General features: G+C 43.9%; 1 protein-coding gene across 1 annotated transcript in view; it reads left to right on the forward strand.

Moving 5' to 3' along the window:
- LOC143768545 (elastase-1-like) overlaps positions 1-20,197 on the forward strand; it is a 133,338-nt gene that overhangs the window by 59,561 nt on the left and 53,580 nt on the right. Inside the window, exon 2 of the mRNA XM_077257195.1 lies at positions 15,874-15,983. Within this exon, the coding sequence (XP_077113310.1) occupies positions 15,874-15,983 (110 nt within the window). The remainder of the gene's footprint in view (positions 1-15,873; positions 15,984-20,197) is intronic.

Below are 20,197 nucleotides of genomic sequence, written 5' to 3' on the forward strand. Positions count from 1 at the left end.
CCCACATCGGTGAAGAGCCTTCAGAAATTTTTGGGCTTTGCTAATTTTTATCGCCGTTTCATTGCCAACTTTTCCAGTGTGGTTAAACCCCTGACCAATTTGACGAAGAAAGGCGCTGATGTGACGAATTGGTCCTCTGCGGCTGTTGAGGCCTTTCAGGAGCTTAAACGCCGATTTACTTCTGCCCCTGTGTTGCGTCAGCCGGATGTTTCTCTTCCATTTCAGGTTGAGGTTGACGCTTCTGAGATTGGGGCAGGGGCCGTTTTGTCTCAGAGGAATTCTGATGGTTCTTTGATGAAGCCGTGTGCTTTTTTTTCCAGAAAGTTTTCGCCTGCGGAGCGCAATTATGACGTTGGCAATTGGGAGTTGTTGGCTATGAAGTGGGCATTTGAGGAGTGGTGACATTGGCTTGAGGGAGCCAAGCACCGCGTTGTGGTCTTGACCGATCATAAGAATCTGATTTACCTCGAGTCGGCCAAGCGGCTGAACCCTAGACAGGCTCGATGGTCCCTGTTTTTCTCCCGTTTTGATTTTGTGGTCTCGTATCTTCCGGGATCTAAGAATGTTAAGGCTGATGCCCTCTCCAGGAGCTTTTTGCCTGATTCTCCTGGAGTCCTTGAGCCGGTTGGCATTCTTAAAGAAGGGGTGATTCTTTCTGCCATCTCCCCTGATTTACGGCGGGTGCTTCAGGAATTTCAGGCTGATAAACCTGACCGCTGTCCAGTGGGGAAGCTGTTTGTTCCTGATAGATGGACTAGTAAGGTAATTTCTGAGGTTCATTGTTCAGTGTTGGCTGGTCATCCTGGGATTTTTGGTACCAGAGATTTGGTTGCTAGGTCCTTTTGGTGGCCTTCCTTGTCGCGGGATGTGCGTTCTTTTGTGCAGTCCTGTGGGACTTCTGCCCGGGCCAAGCCTTGCTGTTCCCGCGCTAGTGGGTTGCTTTTGCCTTTGCCGGTCCCTGAGAGGCCCTGGACGCACATTTCCATGGATTTTATTTCGGATCTTCCTGTTTCCCAGAAGATGTCTGTTATCTGGGTGGTTTGTGACCGGTTCTCTAAAATGGTCCATTTGGTACCTTTGCCTAAATTGCCTTCCTCCTCTGATTTGGTTCCATTGTTTTTTCAGCATGTGGTTCGTTTGCATGGCATTCTGGAGAATATTGTGTCTGACAGAGGTTCCCAGTTTGTTTCTAGTGTTGAGGGAGGACCTAAATTGATCCTTCACGGTTAACTCAGTGATTTCCAAATTAATCTACAGGGCGTTGCCGGCAACTGAAAATGACCAGACGGAGACATGTGTCTCTGTATGGGGGATCGAGCAGATCTCTGGCCCCCGTTTATTTTGTGTATGAGTTTTCATTGTCATAGATATTATACTTCAACCAATCAGCATAAGAACACGCTCACAGTTCTTAACCTATAAGAATGCAGGAAAAACTTAACCCATGAGGATACAGGAAAAATGGAAACTACAGATATGGTCATGTCTTTTTGGCATAGTATGTGTTTTTCTAACAGATGCCTCAGTCTTGTATAGTGATACACCCCCGAATCTATTATCTGGCTTGAGTCAGAAGACTCAAGGTCTTTATACCAATTATGAACCATAGCTGTCATGATTCTCAATGGCGAGAGAACATAGCCCAGCATATATGAGAACTAGCTCTTGGAAGATGGAAACTATACTGACCATGAACTAAACCTGCCGCACAACTAGAAGTGGCCGGGTAGCATGCCTACGTTTTTTTATCCCTAGATGCCCAGCGCCAGCCGGAGAACTACCTAATCCTAGCAGAGGAAAAGACAGTCCTGGCTCACCTCTAGAGAAATTTTCCCAAAAGGCAGACAGAGGCCCCCACATATATTGGCGGTGATTTTAGATGAAATGACAAACGTAGTATGAAAATAGGTTTAGCAAAAATCGAGGTCCGCTTACTAGATAGCAAGAAGACAGAAAGGGCACTTTCATGGTCAGCAGAAAACCCTATCAAAACACCATCCAGAAATTACTTTAAGACTCTAGCATTAACTCATAACACCAGAGTGGCAATTTCCGCTCACAAGAGCTTTCCAGACACAGTAACGAAACAGCAGCTGTGAACAGGAACAAAATGCAAAAACACACAAGGACAAAAGTCCAACTTAGCTGGGAGTTGTCTAGTAGCAGGAACATGCACAGAAAGGCTTCTGATAACATTGTTGACCGGCATGAAACTGACAGAGGAGCAAGGTTATATAGCGACTCCCACATCCTGATAGGAGCAGGTGAACAGAGGGGATGATGCACACAAGTACAATTCCACAAGTGGCCACCGGGGGAGCCCAGAATCCAATTTCACAACAGTACCACCCCCCTCAAGGAGGGGGCACCGAACCCTCACCAGAACCACCAGGGCGATCAGGATGAGCCCTATGAAAGGCACGGACAAGATCGGAGGCATGAACATCAGAGGCAGTGACCCAAGAATTATCCTCCTGACCGTATCCCTTCCATTTGACCAGATACTGTAGTTTCCGTCTGGAAACACGAGAGTCCAAGATCTTTTCCACAACGTACTCCAACTCACCCTCAACCAACACCGGAGCAGGAGGCTCAACGGAAGGCACAGCCGGTACCTCATACCTGCGCAACAATGACCGATGAAAAACATTATGAATAGAAAAAGATGCAGGGAGGTCCAAACGGAAGGACACAGGGTTAAGAATCTCCAATATCTTGTACGGGCCGATGAACCGAGGCTTAAACTTAGGAGAAGAAACCCTCATAGGGACAAAACGAGAAGACAACCACACCAAGTCCCCAACACAAAGCCGAGGACCAACACGACGACGGCGGTTGGCAAAAAGCTGAGTCTTCTCCTGGGACAACTTCAAATTGTCCACCACCTGCCCCCAAATCTGATGCAACCTCTCCACCACAGCATCCACTCCAGGACAATCCGAAGATTCCACTTGACCGGAGGAAAATCGAGGATGAAACCCCGAATTACAGAAAAACGGGGACACCAAGGTGGCAGAGCTGGCCCGATTATTGAGGGCGAACTCCGCCAAAGGCAAAAAAGCAACCCAATCATCCTGATCCGCAGACACAAAACACCTCAAATATGTCTCCAAGGTCTGATTAGTCCGCTCGGTCTGGCCATTAGTCTGAGGATGGAAAGCAGACGAAAAAGACAAATCTATGCCCATCCTAGCACAGAATGCCCGCCAAAATCTAGACACGAATTGGGTCCCTCTGTCAGAAACGATATTCTCCGGAATACCATGCAAACGAACAACATTTTGAAAAAACAGAGGAACCAACTCGGAAGAAGAAGGCAACTTAGGCAAGGGAACCAGATGGACCATCTTAGAGAAACGGTCACACACCACCCAGATGACAGACATCTTATGAGAAACAGGCAGATCCGAAATAAAATCCATCGAGATGTGCGTCCAAGGCCTCTTCGGGATAGGCAAGGGTAACAACAATCCACTAGCCCGAGAACAACAAGGCTTGGCCCGAGCACAAACGTCACAAGACTGCACAAAGCCTCGCACATCTCGTGACAGGGAAGGCCACCAGAAGGACCTTGCCACCAAATCCCTGGTACCAAAGATTCCAGGATGACCTGCCAACGCAGAAGAATGAACCTCAGAGATGACTCTACTGGTCCAATCATCAGGAACAAACAGTCTACCAGGTGGGCAACGATCAGGTCTATCCGCCTGAAACTCCTGCAAGGCCCGCCGCAGGTCTGGAGAAACGGCAGACAATATCACTCCATCTTTAAGGATACCTGTGGGCTCAGAATTACCAGGGGAGTCAGGCTCAAAACTCCTAGAAAGGGCATCCGCCTTAACATTCTTAGAACCCGGTAGGTAAGACACCACAAAATTAAACCGAGAGAAAAACAACGACCAGCGCGCCTGTCTAGGATTCAGGCGCCTGGCAGACTCAAGGTAAATCAAATTTTTGTGGTCAGTCAATACCACCACCTGATGTCTGGCCCCCTCAAGCCAGTGACGCCACTCCTCAAAAGCCCACTTCATGGCCAAAAGCTCCCGATTCCCAATATCATAATTCCGCTCGGCGGGCGAAAATTTACGGGAAAAAAAAGCACAAGGTCTCATCACGGAGCAGTCGGAACTTCTCTGCGACAACACCGCCCCAGCTCCGATTTCAGAAGCGTCGACCTCAACCTGAAAAGGAAGAGCAACATCAGGCTGACGCAACACTGGGGCGGAAGAAAAGCGGCGCTTGAGCTCCCGAAAGGCCTCCACAGCATCAGGGGACCAATCAGCAACATCAGCACCCTTCTTAGTCAAATCAGTCAATGGTTTTACAACATCAGAAAAACCAGCAATAAATCGACGATAAAAGTTAGCAAAGCCCAAAAATTTCTGAAGACTCTTAAGAGAAGAGGGTTGCGTCCAATCACCAATAGCCTGAACCTTGACAGGATCCATCTCGATGGAAGAGGGGGAAAAAATGTATCCCAAGAAGGAAATCTTTTGAACCCCAAAAACACACTTAGAACCCTTCACACACAAGGAATTAGACCGCAAAACCTGAAAAACCCTCCTGACCTGCTGGACATGAGAGTCCCAGTCATCCGAAAAAATCAGAATATCATCCAGATACACAATCATAAATTTGTCCAAATAATCGCGGAAAATGTCATGCATAAAGGACTGGAAAACTGAAGGGGCATTTGAAAGACCAAAAGGCATCACCAAATACTCAAAATGGCCCTCGGGCGTATTAAATGCGGTTTTCCACTCATCCCCCTGCTTGATTCGCACCAAATTATACGCCCCACGGAGATCAATCTTAGAGAACCACTTGGCCCCCTTTATACGAGCAAACAAATCAGTAAGCAGTGGTAACGGATATTGATATTTAACCGTGATTTTATTCAAAAGTCGATAATCAATACACGGCCTCAAAGAGCCGTCTTTCTTAGACACAAAGAAAAAACCGGCTCCTAAGGGAGATGACGAAGGACGAATATGTCCCTTTTCCAAGGACTCCTTTATATATTCTCGCATAGCTGCGTGTTCAGGCACAGACAGATTAAATAAACGACCCTTAGGGTATTTACTACCCGGGATCAAGTCTATGGTACAATCGCACTCCCGGTGCGGAGGTAGTGAACCAACCTTGGGTTCTTCAAAAACGTCACGAAAGTCAGACAAGAATTCAGGAATCTCAGAGGGAATAGATGATGAAATGGAAACCAAAGGTACGTCCCCATGAGTTCCTTTACATCCCCAGCTTAACACAGACATAGCTCTCCAGTCGAGGACTGGGTTATGAGATTGCAGCCATGGCAATCCCAGCACCAAAACATCATGTAGATTATACAGCACCAGAAAGCGAATAACCTCCTGGTGATCCGGATTAACACGCATAGTCACTTGTGTCCAGTATTGTGGTTTATTACTAGCCAATGGGGTGGAGTCAATCCCTTTCAGAGGTATCGGAGCCTCCAATGGCTCCAAATCATACCCACAGCGTTTGGCAAAGGACCAATCCATAAGACTCAAAGCAGCGCCAGAGTCGACATAGGCGTCCGCGGTAATAGATGACAAAGAACAAATCAGGGTCACAGATAGAATAAACTTAGACTGTAAAGTGCTAATTGAAACAGACTTGTCAGGCTTCTTAGTACGCTTAAAGCATGCTGATATAACATGAGTTGAATCACCACAATAGAAGCACAACCCATTTTTTCGTCTAAAATTCTGCCGCTCGCTTCTGGACAGAATTCTATCACATTGCATATTTTCTGGCGTTTTCTCAGTAGACACCGCCAAATGGTGCACAGGTTTGCGCTCCCGCAGACGCCTATCGATCTGAATAGCCATCGTCATGGACTCATTCAGACTCGCAGGCACACTCAGAACTAGAGGGAAAAAAAAAAAAATTGTAGCAGACTTCTTTTTTCTCTCCTTTCTCAGCCAGTAATTTAACCCCTTTTTTTTTTTGGGCCGGTCAAACTGTCATGATTCTCAATGGCGAGAGAACATAGCCCAGCATATATGAGAACTAGCTCTTGGAAGATGGAAACTATACTGACCATGAACTAAACCTGCCGCACAACTAGAAGTGGCCGGGTAGCATGCCTACGTTTTTTTATCCCTAGATGCCCAGCGCCAGCCGGAGAACTACCTAATCCTAGCAGAGGAAAAGACAGTCCTGGCTCACCTCTAGAGAAATTTTCCCAAAAGGCAGACAGAGGCCCCCACATATATTGGCGGTGATTTTAGATGAAATGACAAACGTAGTATGAAAATAGGTTTAGCAAAAATCGAGGTCCGCTTACTAGATAGCAAGAAGACAGAAAGGGCACTTTCATGGTCAGCAGAAAACCCTATCAAAACACCATCCAGAAATTACTTTAAGACTCTAGCATTAACTCATAACACCAGAGTGGCAATTTCCGCTCACAAGAGCTTTCCAGACACAGTAACGAAACAGCAGCTGTGAACAGGAACAAAATGCAAAAACACACAAGGACAAAAGTCCAACTTAGCTGGGAGTTGTCTAGTAGCAGGAACATGCACAGAAAGGCTTCTGATTACATTGTTGACCGGCATGAAACTGACAGAGGAGCAAGGTTATATAGCGACTCCCACATCCTGATAGGAGCAGGTGAACAGAGGGGATGATGCACACAAGTACAATTCCACAAGTGGCCACCGGGGGAGCCCAGAATCCAATTTCACAACACATAGCCTAGTTGCATACCAGGGTTGTGAACAACAAGATAAAGTCAATTCATGGCAGCTGTAACCTTTTACCTAATTAAATAACAGAATTTATCTTTAAGCAACAAGAAAATGGAGTCAAAAACACAAAATGGAGAATCTAGCACAAAATGGAGAACCTTTCATAATTTGTTCCTTTACACTAGGTTTTGGCGGGCCTTTTGTGCTAGGATGGGCATTGATTTGTCTTTTTCTTCGGCGTTTCATCCTCAGACAAATGGCCAAACTGAGCGAACTAATCAGACCTTGGAAACCTATTTGAGATGCTTTGTGTCTGCTGATCAGGATGATTGGGTGGCTTTCTTGCCGTTGGCCGAGTTTGCCCTTAATAATCGGGCTAGTTCGGCTACTTTGGTTTCGCCTTTCTTTTGTAATTTTGGTTTTCATCCTCGTTTTTCTTCGGGGCAGGTGGAGCCTTCTGATTGTCCTGGTGTGGATTCTGTGGTGGACAGGTTACAGCAGATTTGGACTCATGTGGTAGACAATTTGACGTTGTCTCAGGAAAAGGCTCAGCGTTTTGCTAACTGCCATCGGTGTGTTGGTCCCCGGCTTCGGGTGGGGGATTTAGTCTGGTTATCTTCTCGTCATGTTCCTATGAAGGTTTCCTCCCCTAAGTTCAAGCCTCGGTTTATTGGTCCTTATAAGATTTCTGAGATTATCAATCCGGTGTCTTTTCGTTTAGCCCTTCCAGCCTCTTTTGCCATCCATAATGTTTTCCATAGATCTTTGTTGCGGAGATATGTGGTGCCCGTTGTTCCCTCGGTTGATCCTCCTGCTCCGGTGTTGGTTGAGGGGGAGTTGGAATATGTGGTTGAGAAAATTTTGGATTCTCGTTTTTCGAGGCGGAGGCTTCACTATCTTGTCAAGTGGAACGGTTATGGCCAGGAGGATAATTCTTGGGTTGTTGCCTCCGATGTCCATGCCGCCGATTTGGTTCGTGCTTTTCACTTGGCTCGTCCTGATCGGCCCGGGCGCTCTGGTGTGGGTTCGGTGTCCCCTCCTCAAGGGGGGGTACTGTTGTGAATTCCGCTCTTGGGCTCCCTCCGGTGGTTTTAAGTGGTACTGCTGCTCCTTGGATTTAGCAGTCAGCAGCTGCTTCCACTGATTGTCTTTCTGGCTCGGCTATTTAACCTGGTTCTATCCTTCAGCCTTTGCCAGTTGTCAATGGTTCCTGCTTGGATTCACATCTCTGCTTGGATTTCCCTGATATTCTGACTTGTTCAGCAAAGATAAGTCCTTGCTTGGTTCTTTTGCAGTTCACTTGTTGTGGACTTAATCGTTCTGCACTTTCTATGTTTTTTCTTGTCCAGCTTGTCAGTATGGATTTATTCAGTTAAGCTGGTAGCTCTGGGAAGCAGATTTACCCTCCACACCTTTAGTCAGGTGTGGAGATTTTTGTAAACTCTGTGGTGGATTTTTCTAGTTTTTAATACTGACTGCACAGTATTCCGTCCTGTTCTATCTATCTAGCTAGATTGGCCTCCTTTGCTACATCCTGGTTTCATTCTGCGTATGTCATTTCCCTCTCCACTCACAGTCAGTATTTGTGGGGGGCTGCCTATCCTTTGGGAATTTTCTCTGAGGCAAGATAGCTTTCCTGTTTCTATCTCTAGGGGTAGTTAGTCCTCCGGCTGTGACGAGGTGTCTAGGGAGTGACAGGAACATCCCACGGCTACTTCTAGTGTTGTGTTAAGCTCAGGAACTGCGGTCAGTACAGGTACCACCTCCTCCAGAGCACGTCCCATGTTGCTCCTAAACCACCAGTTCATAACAGACTCCACTCCCATAGGGGTGGAGCCGCATATTCATTCCTTGTAATGAGCGGTAACGGTGACCGCTGACAGAGGAAGAGGCTGCGGCACCCGGAGACCATCTGTCCGGGATAAGGAGCCAGGGACGCCGGGAGCAGGTGAGTATTACATATTTACCTGTCCACGTTCCACACGCCGGGCGCCGCTCCGTCTTCCCGTCCTCTTGCTCTGACTGTTCAGGTCAGAGGGCGCGATGACGTATTAGTGTGCGCGCCGCCCTCTGCCTGAACAGTCAGTGCGGAGAGACGCCGAGACGGGAGGCTGAGGAGCTGTGGGCAGCAAGAGAGGTGAGTATGTCATTTTTTTTTTTATTGCAGCAGCAGCAGCATTATATATGGCACAGCTTTATAAGGAGCATCTATGGGGCAATAATGAACGCTGCAGAGCATTCTATATGGCACAGCTTTATATGGAGCATCTATGGGGCAATAATCAACGGTGCAGAGCATTCTATATGGCACAGCTATATATGGATCATCTATGGGGCAATAATCAACGGTATGGAGCATTCTATATGGCACAGCTTTATAAGGAGCATCTATGGGGCCATACTGAACGGTGCAGAGCATTCTATATGGCACAGCTTTATAAGGAGCATCTATGGGGCCATAATGAACGGTGCAGAGTAGTGTTGAGCATTCCGATACCGCAAGTATCGGGTATCGGTCGATACTTGCGGGTATCGGAATTCCGATACCAAGATCCGATACTTTTCAAGCGCTTGAAATACCTTAGAAGACGTCACTGCTTTGTGATTGGTCGCGTAGCGGTCACGCGACCGCTACGGACCAATCAGAGTGCAGTGACCTCATCTAAGGCCCTTCAAGCGCGCATTCTTAGGTACAACGGCTCCCGGTTATGGCGGTAAAGTCCAGGCTGCGTCGGAGAGGTGAGCATATCCCTATTTTTTATTTTAATTCTTTCTTTTACACATTGATATGGATCCCAGGGCCTGAAGGAGAGTTTCCTCTTCTTCAGACCCTGGGAACCATCAGGGATACCGTCCGATACTTGAGTCCCATTGACTTGTATGGGTATCGGTATCGGATTAGATCCGATACTTTGCCGGTATCGGCCGATACTTTCCGATACCGATACTTTCAAGTATCGGACGGTATCGCTCAACACTAGTGCAGAGCATTATATATGGCACAGCTATATAAGGAGCATCTATGGGGCCATAATGAACGGTGCAGAGCATTCTATATGGCACAGCTTTATAAGGAGCATCTATGGGGCCATAATGAACGGTGCAGAGCATTATATATGGCACAGCTTAATGTGGAGCATCTATGGGGCCATAATGAACGGTGCAGAGCATTATATATGGCACAGCTTTATAAGGAGCATCTATGGGGCCAAAATGAATGGTGCAGAGCATTCTATATGGCACAGCTTCATAAGGAGCATCTATGGGGCCATAATGAATGGTGCAGAGCATTCTATATGGCACAGCTATATATGGAGCATCTAAGGGGCCATAATGAACGGTGCAGAGCATTCTATATGGCACAGCTATATATGGAGCATCTATGGGGCCATAATGAACGGTGCAGAGCATTCTATATGGCACAGCTATATATGGATCATCTATGGGGCAATAATCAACGGTATGGAGCATTATATATGGCACAGCTTTATATGGAGCATCTATGGGGCCATAATGAATGGTGCAGAGCATTATATATGGCACAGCTATATATGGAGCATCTTATGGGGCAATAATGAACAGTATGGAGCATTATATGTGGCACAGTTTTATGTGAAGCATCTATGGGGCAATAATGAAATGTATGGAGCATTATATGTGGCACAGTTTTATATGGAGCATCTATCGGGCCATAATGAAATGTATGGAGCATTCTATATGGCACAGTTTTATATGGAGCATCTATGGGGCCATAATGAAATGTATGGAGCATTATATGTGGCACAGTTTTATATGGAGCATCTATGGGGCCATAATGAAATGTATGGAGCATTCTATATGGCACAGTTTTATATGGAGCATCTATGGGGCCATAATGAACGGTATGGAGCATCTATTTTTATTTTTGAAATTCACCGGTAGCTGCTGCATTTTCCACCCTAGGCTTATACTCGAGTCAATAAGTTTTCCCAGTTTATTGTGGCAAAATTAGGGGGGTCGGCTTATAATCGGGTCAGCTTATACTCGAGTATATACGGTATATATATATATATATATATATATATATATATATATATATATATATATACATATACACTCACTGGCCACTTTATTAGGTACACCTGTCCAACTTCTTGTTAACACTTAATTTCTAATCAGCCAATCACATGGCGGCAACTCAGTGCATTTAGGCATGTAGACATGGTCAAGACAATCTCCTGCAGTTCAAACCGAGCATCAGTATGGGGAAGAAAGGTGATTTGAGTGCCTTTGAACGTGGCATGGTTGTTGGTGCCAGAAGGGCTGGTCTGAGTATTTCAGAAACTGCTGATCTACTGGGATTTTCACGCACAACCATCTCTAGGGTTTACAGAGAATGGTCCGAAAAAGAAAAAAAATCCAGTGAGCGGCAGTTCTGTGGGCGGAAATGCCTTGTTGATGCCAGAGGTCAGAGGAGAATGGGCAGACTGGTTCGAGCTGATAGAAAGGCAACAGTGACTCAAATCGCCACCCGTTACAACCAAGGTAGGCCTAAGAGCATCTCTGAACGCACAGTGCGTCGAACTTTGAGGCAGATGGGCTACAGCAGCAGAAGACCACACCGGGTACCACTCCTTTCAGCTAAGAACAGGAAACTGAGGCTACAATTTGTACAAGCTCATCGAAATTGGACAGTAGAAGATTGGAAAAACGTTGCTTGGTCTGATGAGTCTCGATTTCTGCTGCGACATTCGGATGGTAGGGTCAGAATTTGGCGTAAACAACATGAAAGCATGGATCCATCCTGCCTTGTATGGAGCATCTTTGGGATGTGCAGCCGACAAATCTGCGGCAACTGTGTGATGCCATCATGTCAATATGGACCAAAATCTCTGAGGAATGCTTCCAGCACCTTGTTGAATCTATGCCACGAAGAATTGAGGCAGTTCTGAAGGCAAAAGGGGGTCCAACCCGTTACTAGCATGGTGTACCTAATAAAGTGGCCGGTGAGTGTATATATATATATATATATATATATATATATAGACTGTATATATGTTTTCACGAATATTTGATCCCATGGATCCATTATATGTCCATTTTGCAAGCCGGCGAGAAAATCTCTCCATACGGATGTCCTACGGATGTCACACGGATGCTTACATGTGAGAAAATCACATCCTTGTACTGCATACGGGTGACATCCGGATCAGTGTTCAGGGAACATTTTTGCGATTCTCGTCCTTGTATTTTTTATATGTTGTGTGTGACTCTAGCCTAAAGGAGATCCCCCAACATTAAACATAATGGTATTTTACTTACTGATTGACAGGACCTTGCAAAAGAACAGGGGCAGCAGCACTTTTTCCCCTCCACAGCAGTTCTGCCATCTATCTGCAGTGTAGGGAAGTGCAACACAGCCCTATATATGTGAACGTAGCAGCTCCCTGTACAGCAATGCCACTTTGACAGTAAAAATTATGAAGGAGAATTGACCCCATAACTGAGCATATTTACACCATTGTATAATAATTGGGAATATCCCTTTTAAAAAAAAAGTAATATCGGCAGTTTATTTTACCTTTTTTTCCCCTACGGTTGGATTTTTTTTTTCAATTTTTGCAAGGTTGTTTCCATCAATCTCTCCCATTGGGAAACAATGTACAGTCTGAGTTATGTCAATGCTGCAGGTTTTTACTTGGAACCAGAGGTGACTCCAGGTCACTAATAAGCTGCAACCTTAGAAGGAAGATAGACTTTTCAATGACTGTCCAATAATACTGAAAATCTGATGGTTCAGAACCTGTCTGGTCCCTTTTAGGCTGCATTTATTTATATCTTCAGTTTTAAAGCTGGAGTCTTAAACAGGGGCTGGGCAAGGAGCTTGGCAAGCTGGGAAGCCCCCAAGGCAAATGTTAGGATTTGTTTCAGCTTTGTGGTAGTAGGCTTTGGGGTAGTGTGGTGCCACCTGCAGGTCATTTTTCCTTACTGCAGTTTTATGAAAATTAATGTTTAAAATGTATTTTGTGATGACATCGTGGATGTGTGGTTTGTTTGGCTATTTTCTTGCTGAAAGGGGCAAGATTACCTTTCAAATGGTGTATCATTTGTGTGTGGGTGCAGTACAGAGACACAAAGTAATCACCGAAAAAGAGTGTTTTGAAATAATATAGGATTCTAAGGCTACTTTCACACTAGCGTTAACTGCATTCTGTCACAATGCGTCGTTTTGCCAAAAAAACGCATCCTGCAAAAGTGTTTGCAGGATGCGTTTTTTCACCATTGATTAACATGAAGCGACGCATTGTGACGGATTGCCACACGTCGCACCCGTCCTGCGACGGATGCGTCGTGCAGTGGCGGGCCGTCGGGAGCAAAAAACGCTACATGTAACGTTTTTTGCTCACGACGGTCCGCTTTTTCCGACCGCGCATGCGCGGCCGGAACTCTGCCGGAACTCCGCCCCCACCTCCCCGCACTTCCCGGCACATCACAATGGGGCAGCGGATGCGCTGGAAAAATGCATCCGCTGCCCCCGTTGTGCTGCGGAGACCACGCTAGCGTCGGGAACGTCGGCCCGACGCACAGCGACGGGCCGAGCCCGACGCTAGTGTGAAAAAAGCCTAAGTCAACTTGAAAATTATCCATCTCCCTAGAAATACAATTTATAGACAAGTACCTCCTCCGCCACAGAAAGATCTATAAAGTTTGGCCCACATATACAATTGTGCTCAAAAGTTTACATACCCCGGCAGAATATGAATATGAATGATAACACCAAAACTTTTTCTCCACTCTTCTCCACTGGTTAGTGGTTGGGTGAATCTATTTTTCTTCAAGTGCCTCCTTATTGTGCATCTAGAAACAGCCACACCGCTAGTTTTCAGAGAGTCCAGCATTTCAGCTGATATTATTTGTGGGGTTTTTTTGCATCCCAAACAATTTTCCAGGTATTTGTCTCAGGTCACAGGTGGGGATGTTACCTTTTGAAGCCATTCAAACCCATTTGTGTCAACCTCTGTGCATGTTATCAGGCCAAAATCACCAGGGTATGTGAACTTTTGATCAGGGTCATTTGGATGTTTTAGGTTTTCATTATGATTTAAAAAGAGAAAACACAGTAGTTTGACAATAAATGGCTTCACCCAACCACTAACTATGACTGGAGAAAAAGTTATGATGTTATCATTCTTATTCTCTGAAAAAAGGCCAAGAAAGCAAAAATTCTGCCGGGGTATGTAAACTTTTGAGCACAACTGTATCTTATATAGCCGATTGACCCCTGCTACACAAAATCTTATATTACTTTCATGAACTGTTGCTGTTTATTTATTTACTGCAGGGTATTTGCTCATTTTGTTTTTTTCTTGGTTTTTGTCTGTTTACATTCCAGTTCATTGCTTCTGCTTTCTGTTTGTCTCTGCACCCTGTGCAGATAGTAGTGTGTGGCCTCCCTTTTCTTTGAGCTGGACATTATGTTTAAAAGCTCCACCAATTTCTGGGTGTCCATTAGTCAGGGACTTGGTCCTTCTCAGCCATTATTCACACTACGTCATTAGACACATGCTAAGGTTTTAATACTAGAGGTTAGGACTGTCCGTAATAGGGTCACCGTGACGTGATGGGACAGCTTTTACTTTCATTTAATCAAACGTATGAAACCACCGGAGACTAGACGGCAGTGGACATGACTTGGGGATGGGTCGACCGAGAACTCCTGCAGCTTTGTTTGTATTGCGGTGTTGATTTTAAACAAGAGTGTTGTTGCTTTAAGAGGAAGGAGTTTAGATGTTTGTGCCTGGTGTATTACTGTGAGGAGGGTGGGGCTTATATAGGGGAGGCAACTCTGGCTCTCCCTCTTTCTCTCACAGGATGGACAGGAGGAAACATTACCCGCCCTCCCGCCCTGTTTATAATCTGTCCTAAAACTTTTTAATTATTGCTTGTATAATGATAGATGCTTTATTGTATTTTTGAATTTGTCATTGTATATCTTGTACCAGGTTCAATTGTATATTGGCTATAAAGAGTTATTATTTGTGGTAACCTTCTAAGCCCAAGGGAAGGGCAATCCTTAAGCCATGGTTCCCTGGAGGTTTCCTCCACAGGGGGTTTTTCCTCTCCTGAGCGCTGTAGGATGACTCTTTGTGAGTCGGAGGTTTGCCAAGTTTAGTCCCATTAATGCTTTTGCAGGGACTTCTAGTTTTTAAGTTTACAAAAATGATTTAATTATTGAAAAAAAAAAGAGAAAAGTGGCAAATGAAACTTCGAATTTATAACCCGTCACGGCTTTGCGGTTTAGGAGTCAGGTGAAAGTTGCAGACAAGTTAAGGTGGACTCATTTTAACTAATAGAGGATGTAAAGCCTCGTGGTGAGCAGGCTCGGCTTTGGTGGCCAGCCTCAAGGACGTTGTAATGGTAACATCAATCAGGGGCGGGCACAGTGGTTAAGCACAGGAGTGAGGATAATAGGGTCATTGGTGCCCTGAAAGTTTACTGGCTCTGCTTGAATGGCAAGCCAGTGCGTGCCGCCCCTTTATGGCTGTCTTTCCTGGTGCTGTATGTCAGACAGCTGGGGATATCGCAGTACTTGTGAATCCCAATGTACTCGCACTCCACCTGACTCCTACTGTGATTATTTAATCCTGTGATTTGAATAAAAGCTGTGGCCATTTTGACAACCAAAATAATGTGTTTTGTGTATTTATTTTAGTACCTAGGTTTACAGTAGTTATGGTGGTTTTAAGATGGAGTGGGGTCCATCCCATATCCAAAAGTCATGTTAACTAAGCACCTTATATAATTTTCATGCACTATTGCTGTTTATTTATTTACGGCAGGGTATTTGCTAATTTTGCTTTTCTCTTGAATTTTGTGTGTTTAGTGGCCAGTGTGAACATTCACTTACATGCTGCATGCACACCAATTTACATTGCAGTTCTGTGTTTTTACATAGCTTATATAGCCAATTAACCCCTGCTACACAACATCGATCTATAAGCAATATTGTTTATCTGTTGTAACAAAGGAAAATATACAAATACCACAGTCACATATTCCCCAAAATCAGCATCGCTTCTTATAGAATCTAATATACACACTTGTTGTTTTACATGGGAACACAAAGAAGAGGGAAAGTCAAGTTTCACAAATTTCACAAGTACCTACTTCATTTTCTTAGATTGGCCAGCAGACTGTGGAGTTGCATTTTTCCAACAAAATACAGCTGGAAGGATTGTGTCTGGGAATGAAGTACGCCCGTTCTCCTGGCCATGGCAGGTTTCTTTGCAGGTAAATTTCTAATTTCCTATAAATCTGTAGACATGTACTGTATATCGTAAAAGCTTACTGTAAAAGAAAACCAGATTATTGGACAACCTCAAAATTCCAATAGGTTTCATATCTATTAACGTCATTTTTTATTCTTACGATTCCTCTTTCTGTATCTAATTTTAAAGAGTTTTGTAAAAAACTCATGATGAACCTAATGCTAATTAAAACTGCTTGTAATTTTAAACAACTTTGCAATGTACTTTATTTACCTATTATGCTATTTTAGAAGGGAGTCATTTGATGTGCATTCTAGGCATTTTCTCTGCTTCTGCTGACGTCACATGCACTGCTGTATTTCACCGACTTCCTGTAAGGGGAATGTATGGAAAGTCAGTGGAGCGGCGCATCACCAGCAGTGGGCAGGTTGGGTAGTTCATTCTTGAGTCTCTACTGAGCATGTAGGTGAAGAGGTAATCTGTTGGCCAATCACACATGATCAAAACAGCTATTTATGACATATCATTAGCTCTGATCATGTGCTCTGCTGGGAGCAGTAGACCGAACTCCTCATTGCCATCTTGATTGATACTTTAGAAGACTACGAAGAGTTCATGTGCATTTTAATGCAGTGGACGGGGAGAAGTAACAGGTAGAGTAAGAGGAAGCTGAGAGGTACAGGGGCGAGATCGAGAGCTAGAGAGAATGGTGATCATAGAAGGAGTAGCAGTGTATTATGGGGAATCCAATCAGGGGAACAGGAAGCAGAGGAAACAAGCCAATCTAATCACTTTATAGCAATGTTAATTGACTTTTCAGAGCCTTTACAATAATGGTATTGGCCAAACCCTTAAAGACATTTTTGTAAGAAAATTATTCTGGTCAATGGATTAGCTATATGGAGTTCAGAGGGTGCAACCCAATAAGTAGACTGAGTGGAAGTACATTAATAGACGGTGTATATAATTACAAGTCAAAGGGTGTCCAAATAATTAAAGTATGGCACTTTAGTAACCATAAAACAACAAATAGCCTACTTGACGTACACAACTAGGCTAAAACAAAGAGATCCATAGGTAAGACATAATAGTTCATTGAAATATTACATAAAAGAAAGGCTAGGTCCATAATACACAAAATACCTAGTAGGGAGAACTCCAACATCTACCCAACCAATAAGGTAAATTAATTCACAAAGCAGGTATTAAATAAGATAGAGATATTGATAAGCACACTACAGCAATGAGGTAGATGAATTATACCTATTGCAGTGGTATAATGAGAGCTGGAACATAACTATGCAAACTATAACTCCAGGGATACGGTGCTAATAGCATCCATGAATAATTTATACTATGTACATACATACAACCTGATAGATATAAAAGGCATAATGCATGGACGCAGTGAAACATAGTGAAGGCTTATAATACCTGAACTCTGGAGAGACTCATCTCTTCATTTTAGCCTAGTTGTGTAACTCAGGTAGATTATTTGGTGTATATAATTAGTAAACACAGTATGCCCAATTAAAATGGTGTAAACCTCTTCTCGCAGTCCATGACGCTCAAACTTTCTGTTGTTCTAAAGTGGGTGGAATGATTTCTTCTCACTTCCTCTGTTGCTGACGGGCTCTAAGGCCGGCGTCACACTAGCGAGTTTTACGGATGTATGAGCGCAGAATATACGTCCAGAAAATACACATTGCACACGGCCCAATGATTCTATATGGGGCAGCTCCTATCTGTCGTATATTACGCATCCGTAATATACGGTATGTTACGGCCATAGAAAACCGCAGCATGCTGCGTTTGTCAGCGTATTGCGCAAAAAATCCGCCAATGAAAGTCTATGGGGCCGAGAAAATTCCGGATTACACACGGACCATGCGTGTGACTTGCGAGAAATACGCAGCGGTGTTCTATTGAAAAGCCGGTAATTCAGTGCGGTGTACAGTAAAATTACACTGACAGAATAGAATAGGTAGAATAAATGTGTACACATAGAATAGGTATATATATATATATATATATATGTATATATATATATATATATATATATATATATATATATATATATATATATATATATATAATTCAGCGCTAGATAGCAGAAAAGCCGGTAATTCAATTGCCGGCTTTTTGCTATCTCCTTCACAAACCCGACAGGATATGAGACATGGTTTATATACAGTAAACCATCTCATATCCCTTCTTTTATTACTTGTTCCTCTTTGCTGATGTAACAAGAGTCTCTGTGTAAAATTTGGGGTAACTATCTATTAAATTAAAGGGTTAAATCCCGGAAAAAATTGGCGTGGGCTCCCGCGCCAGAGTGGGAAAGCCAGTGACAGAGGGCAGATATTAATAGCCTAGAGAGGGACCATGGTTTTTGGCCCCCCCTGGCTAAAAACATCTGCCCGCTGCCACCCCAGAAAAGGCACATCTGTAAGATGCGCCTATTCTGGCACTTAGCCTCTCTCTTCCCACTCCCCTGTAGCGGTGGGATATGGGGTAATGAAGGGTTAATGTCACCTTGATAATGTAAGGTGACATTAAGCCAGGTTAATAATGGAGAGGCGTCAATTATGACACCTATCCATTATTAATCCAATAGTACGAAATGGTTAATAAAACACACGCACATTATTAAAAAGTATTTTAATGAAATAAAGACACATGGTGTTTTAATATTTTATTATACTCGCAATGCACCTGAAGACCCTTGTCACCTGAAATAAAGTTAAAAAACAACAATATTCCATACCTTCCGTCATTCAGTCTTGTCCAACGCTGTAAATCCATCTGAAGGGGTTAAATCATTTTACACCCAGGAGCTCTGCTAATGCAGCTGTGCTCCTGCCTGTAAAACTTGGTGAATGAATGGAATGCAGGGGAATGTACTGTAGTTACCTCGAGTCGCGGTGATGCGCCCTCTGCTGGATGAACTCATATGAACTCGAGAGTGGGAAAATATCCTGAAAAGTTCCCAGGCTCGAGTTCATATGAGTTCATCCAGCAGGGGGCGCATCACCGCAACTCGAGGTAACTACAGTACATTCCCCTGCATTCCATTCATTCACCAAGTTTTACAGGCAGGAGCACAGCTGCATTAGCAGAGCTCCTGGGTATAAAATTATTTAACCCCTTTAGATGGATTTACAGCGTGGGACAAGACTGAACGACGGAAGGTATGGAATATTGTTGTTTTTTTTAACTTTATTTCAGGTGACAAGGGTCTTCAGGTGGATTGAGAGTATAATAAAATATTAAAACACCATGTGTCTTTATTTCATTAAAATACTTTTTAATAATGTGCGTGTGTTTTATTAACCATTTCGTACTATTGGATTAATAATGGATAGGTGTCATAATTGACGCCTCTCCATTATTAACCTGGCTTAATGTCACCTTACATTATCAAGGTGGCATTAACCCTTCATTACCCCATATCCCACCGCTACAGGGGAGTGGGAAGAGAGAGGCTAAGTGCCAGAATAGGCGCATCTTACAGATGTGCCTTTTCTGGGGTGGCTGGGGGCAGATGTTTTTAGCCAGGGGGGGTCCTATAACCATGGTCCCTCTCTAGGCTATTAATATCTGCCCTCGGTCACTGGCTTTCCCACTCTGGCGGAGAAAATTGCGTGGGAGCCCACGCCAGTTTATTCCGGGATTTAACCCTTTAATTTAATAGCTAGAGACCCCAAATTTGACACACAGACACTTCTTACATTAGTAAACAGGAATATGTAATAAAAGAAGGGATATGAGATGGTTTACTGTATGTAAACCATGTCTCATATCATGTCGGGTTTGTGAAGGAGATAGGAAAAGCCGGCAATTGAATTACCGGCTTTTCTGCTATCTAGCGCTGTATTAAACATAAATATATATATATATGTGTGTCTCACTGACATATATATATATATATATATATATATATATATATATATATATATATATATATATATATAGACTGTATATATGTTTTTAAGAATATTTGAGCCGATGGATCCATGGTATGTCCATTTTGAAAGCCTGCGCAAAAAAATCGCCGTACGGAAGCCATACGGATGCCATACGGATGACACACGGATAAATTTGTGCATAAAAATCGCATCCTCGCATTGAATACGGAACCGTGTTTTGGGACAATTACTGCATATTACGGCCGTAAAAAACGGACCGTATTTTCATACGCCTAGTGTGACGCCGGCCTTAGGGTCTGATTGTCAG

The sequence above is a fragment of the Ranitomeya variabilis genome, chromosome 4 (assembly GCF_051348905.1).
Source record: "Ranitomeya variabilis isolate aRanVar5 chromosome 4, aRanVar5.hap1, whole genome shotgun sequence".
NCBI classification, from domain to species: Eukaryota; Metazoa; Chordata; class Amphibia; order Anura; family Dendrobatidae; genus Ranitomeya; species Ranitomeya variabilis.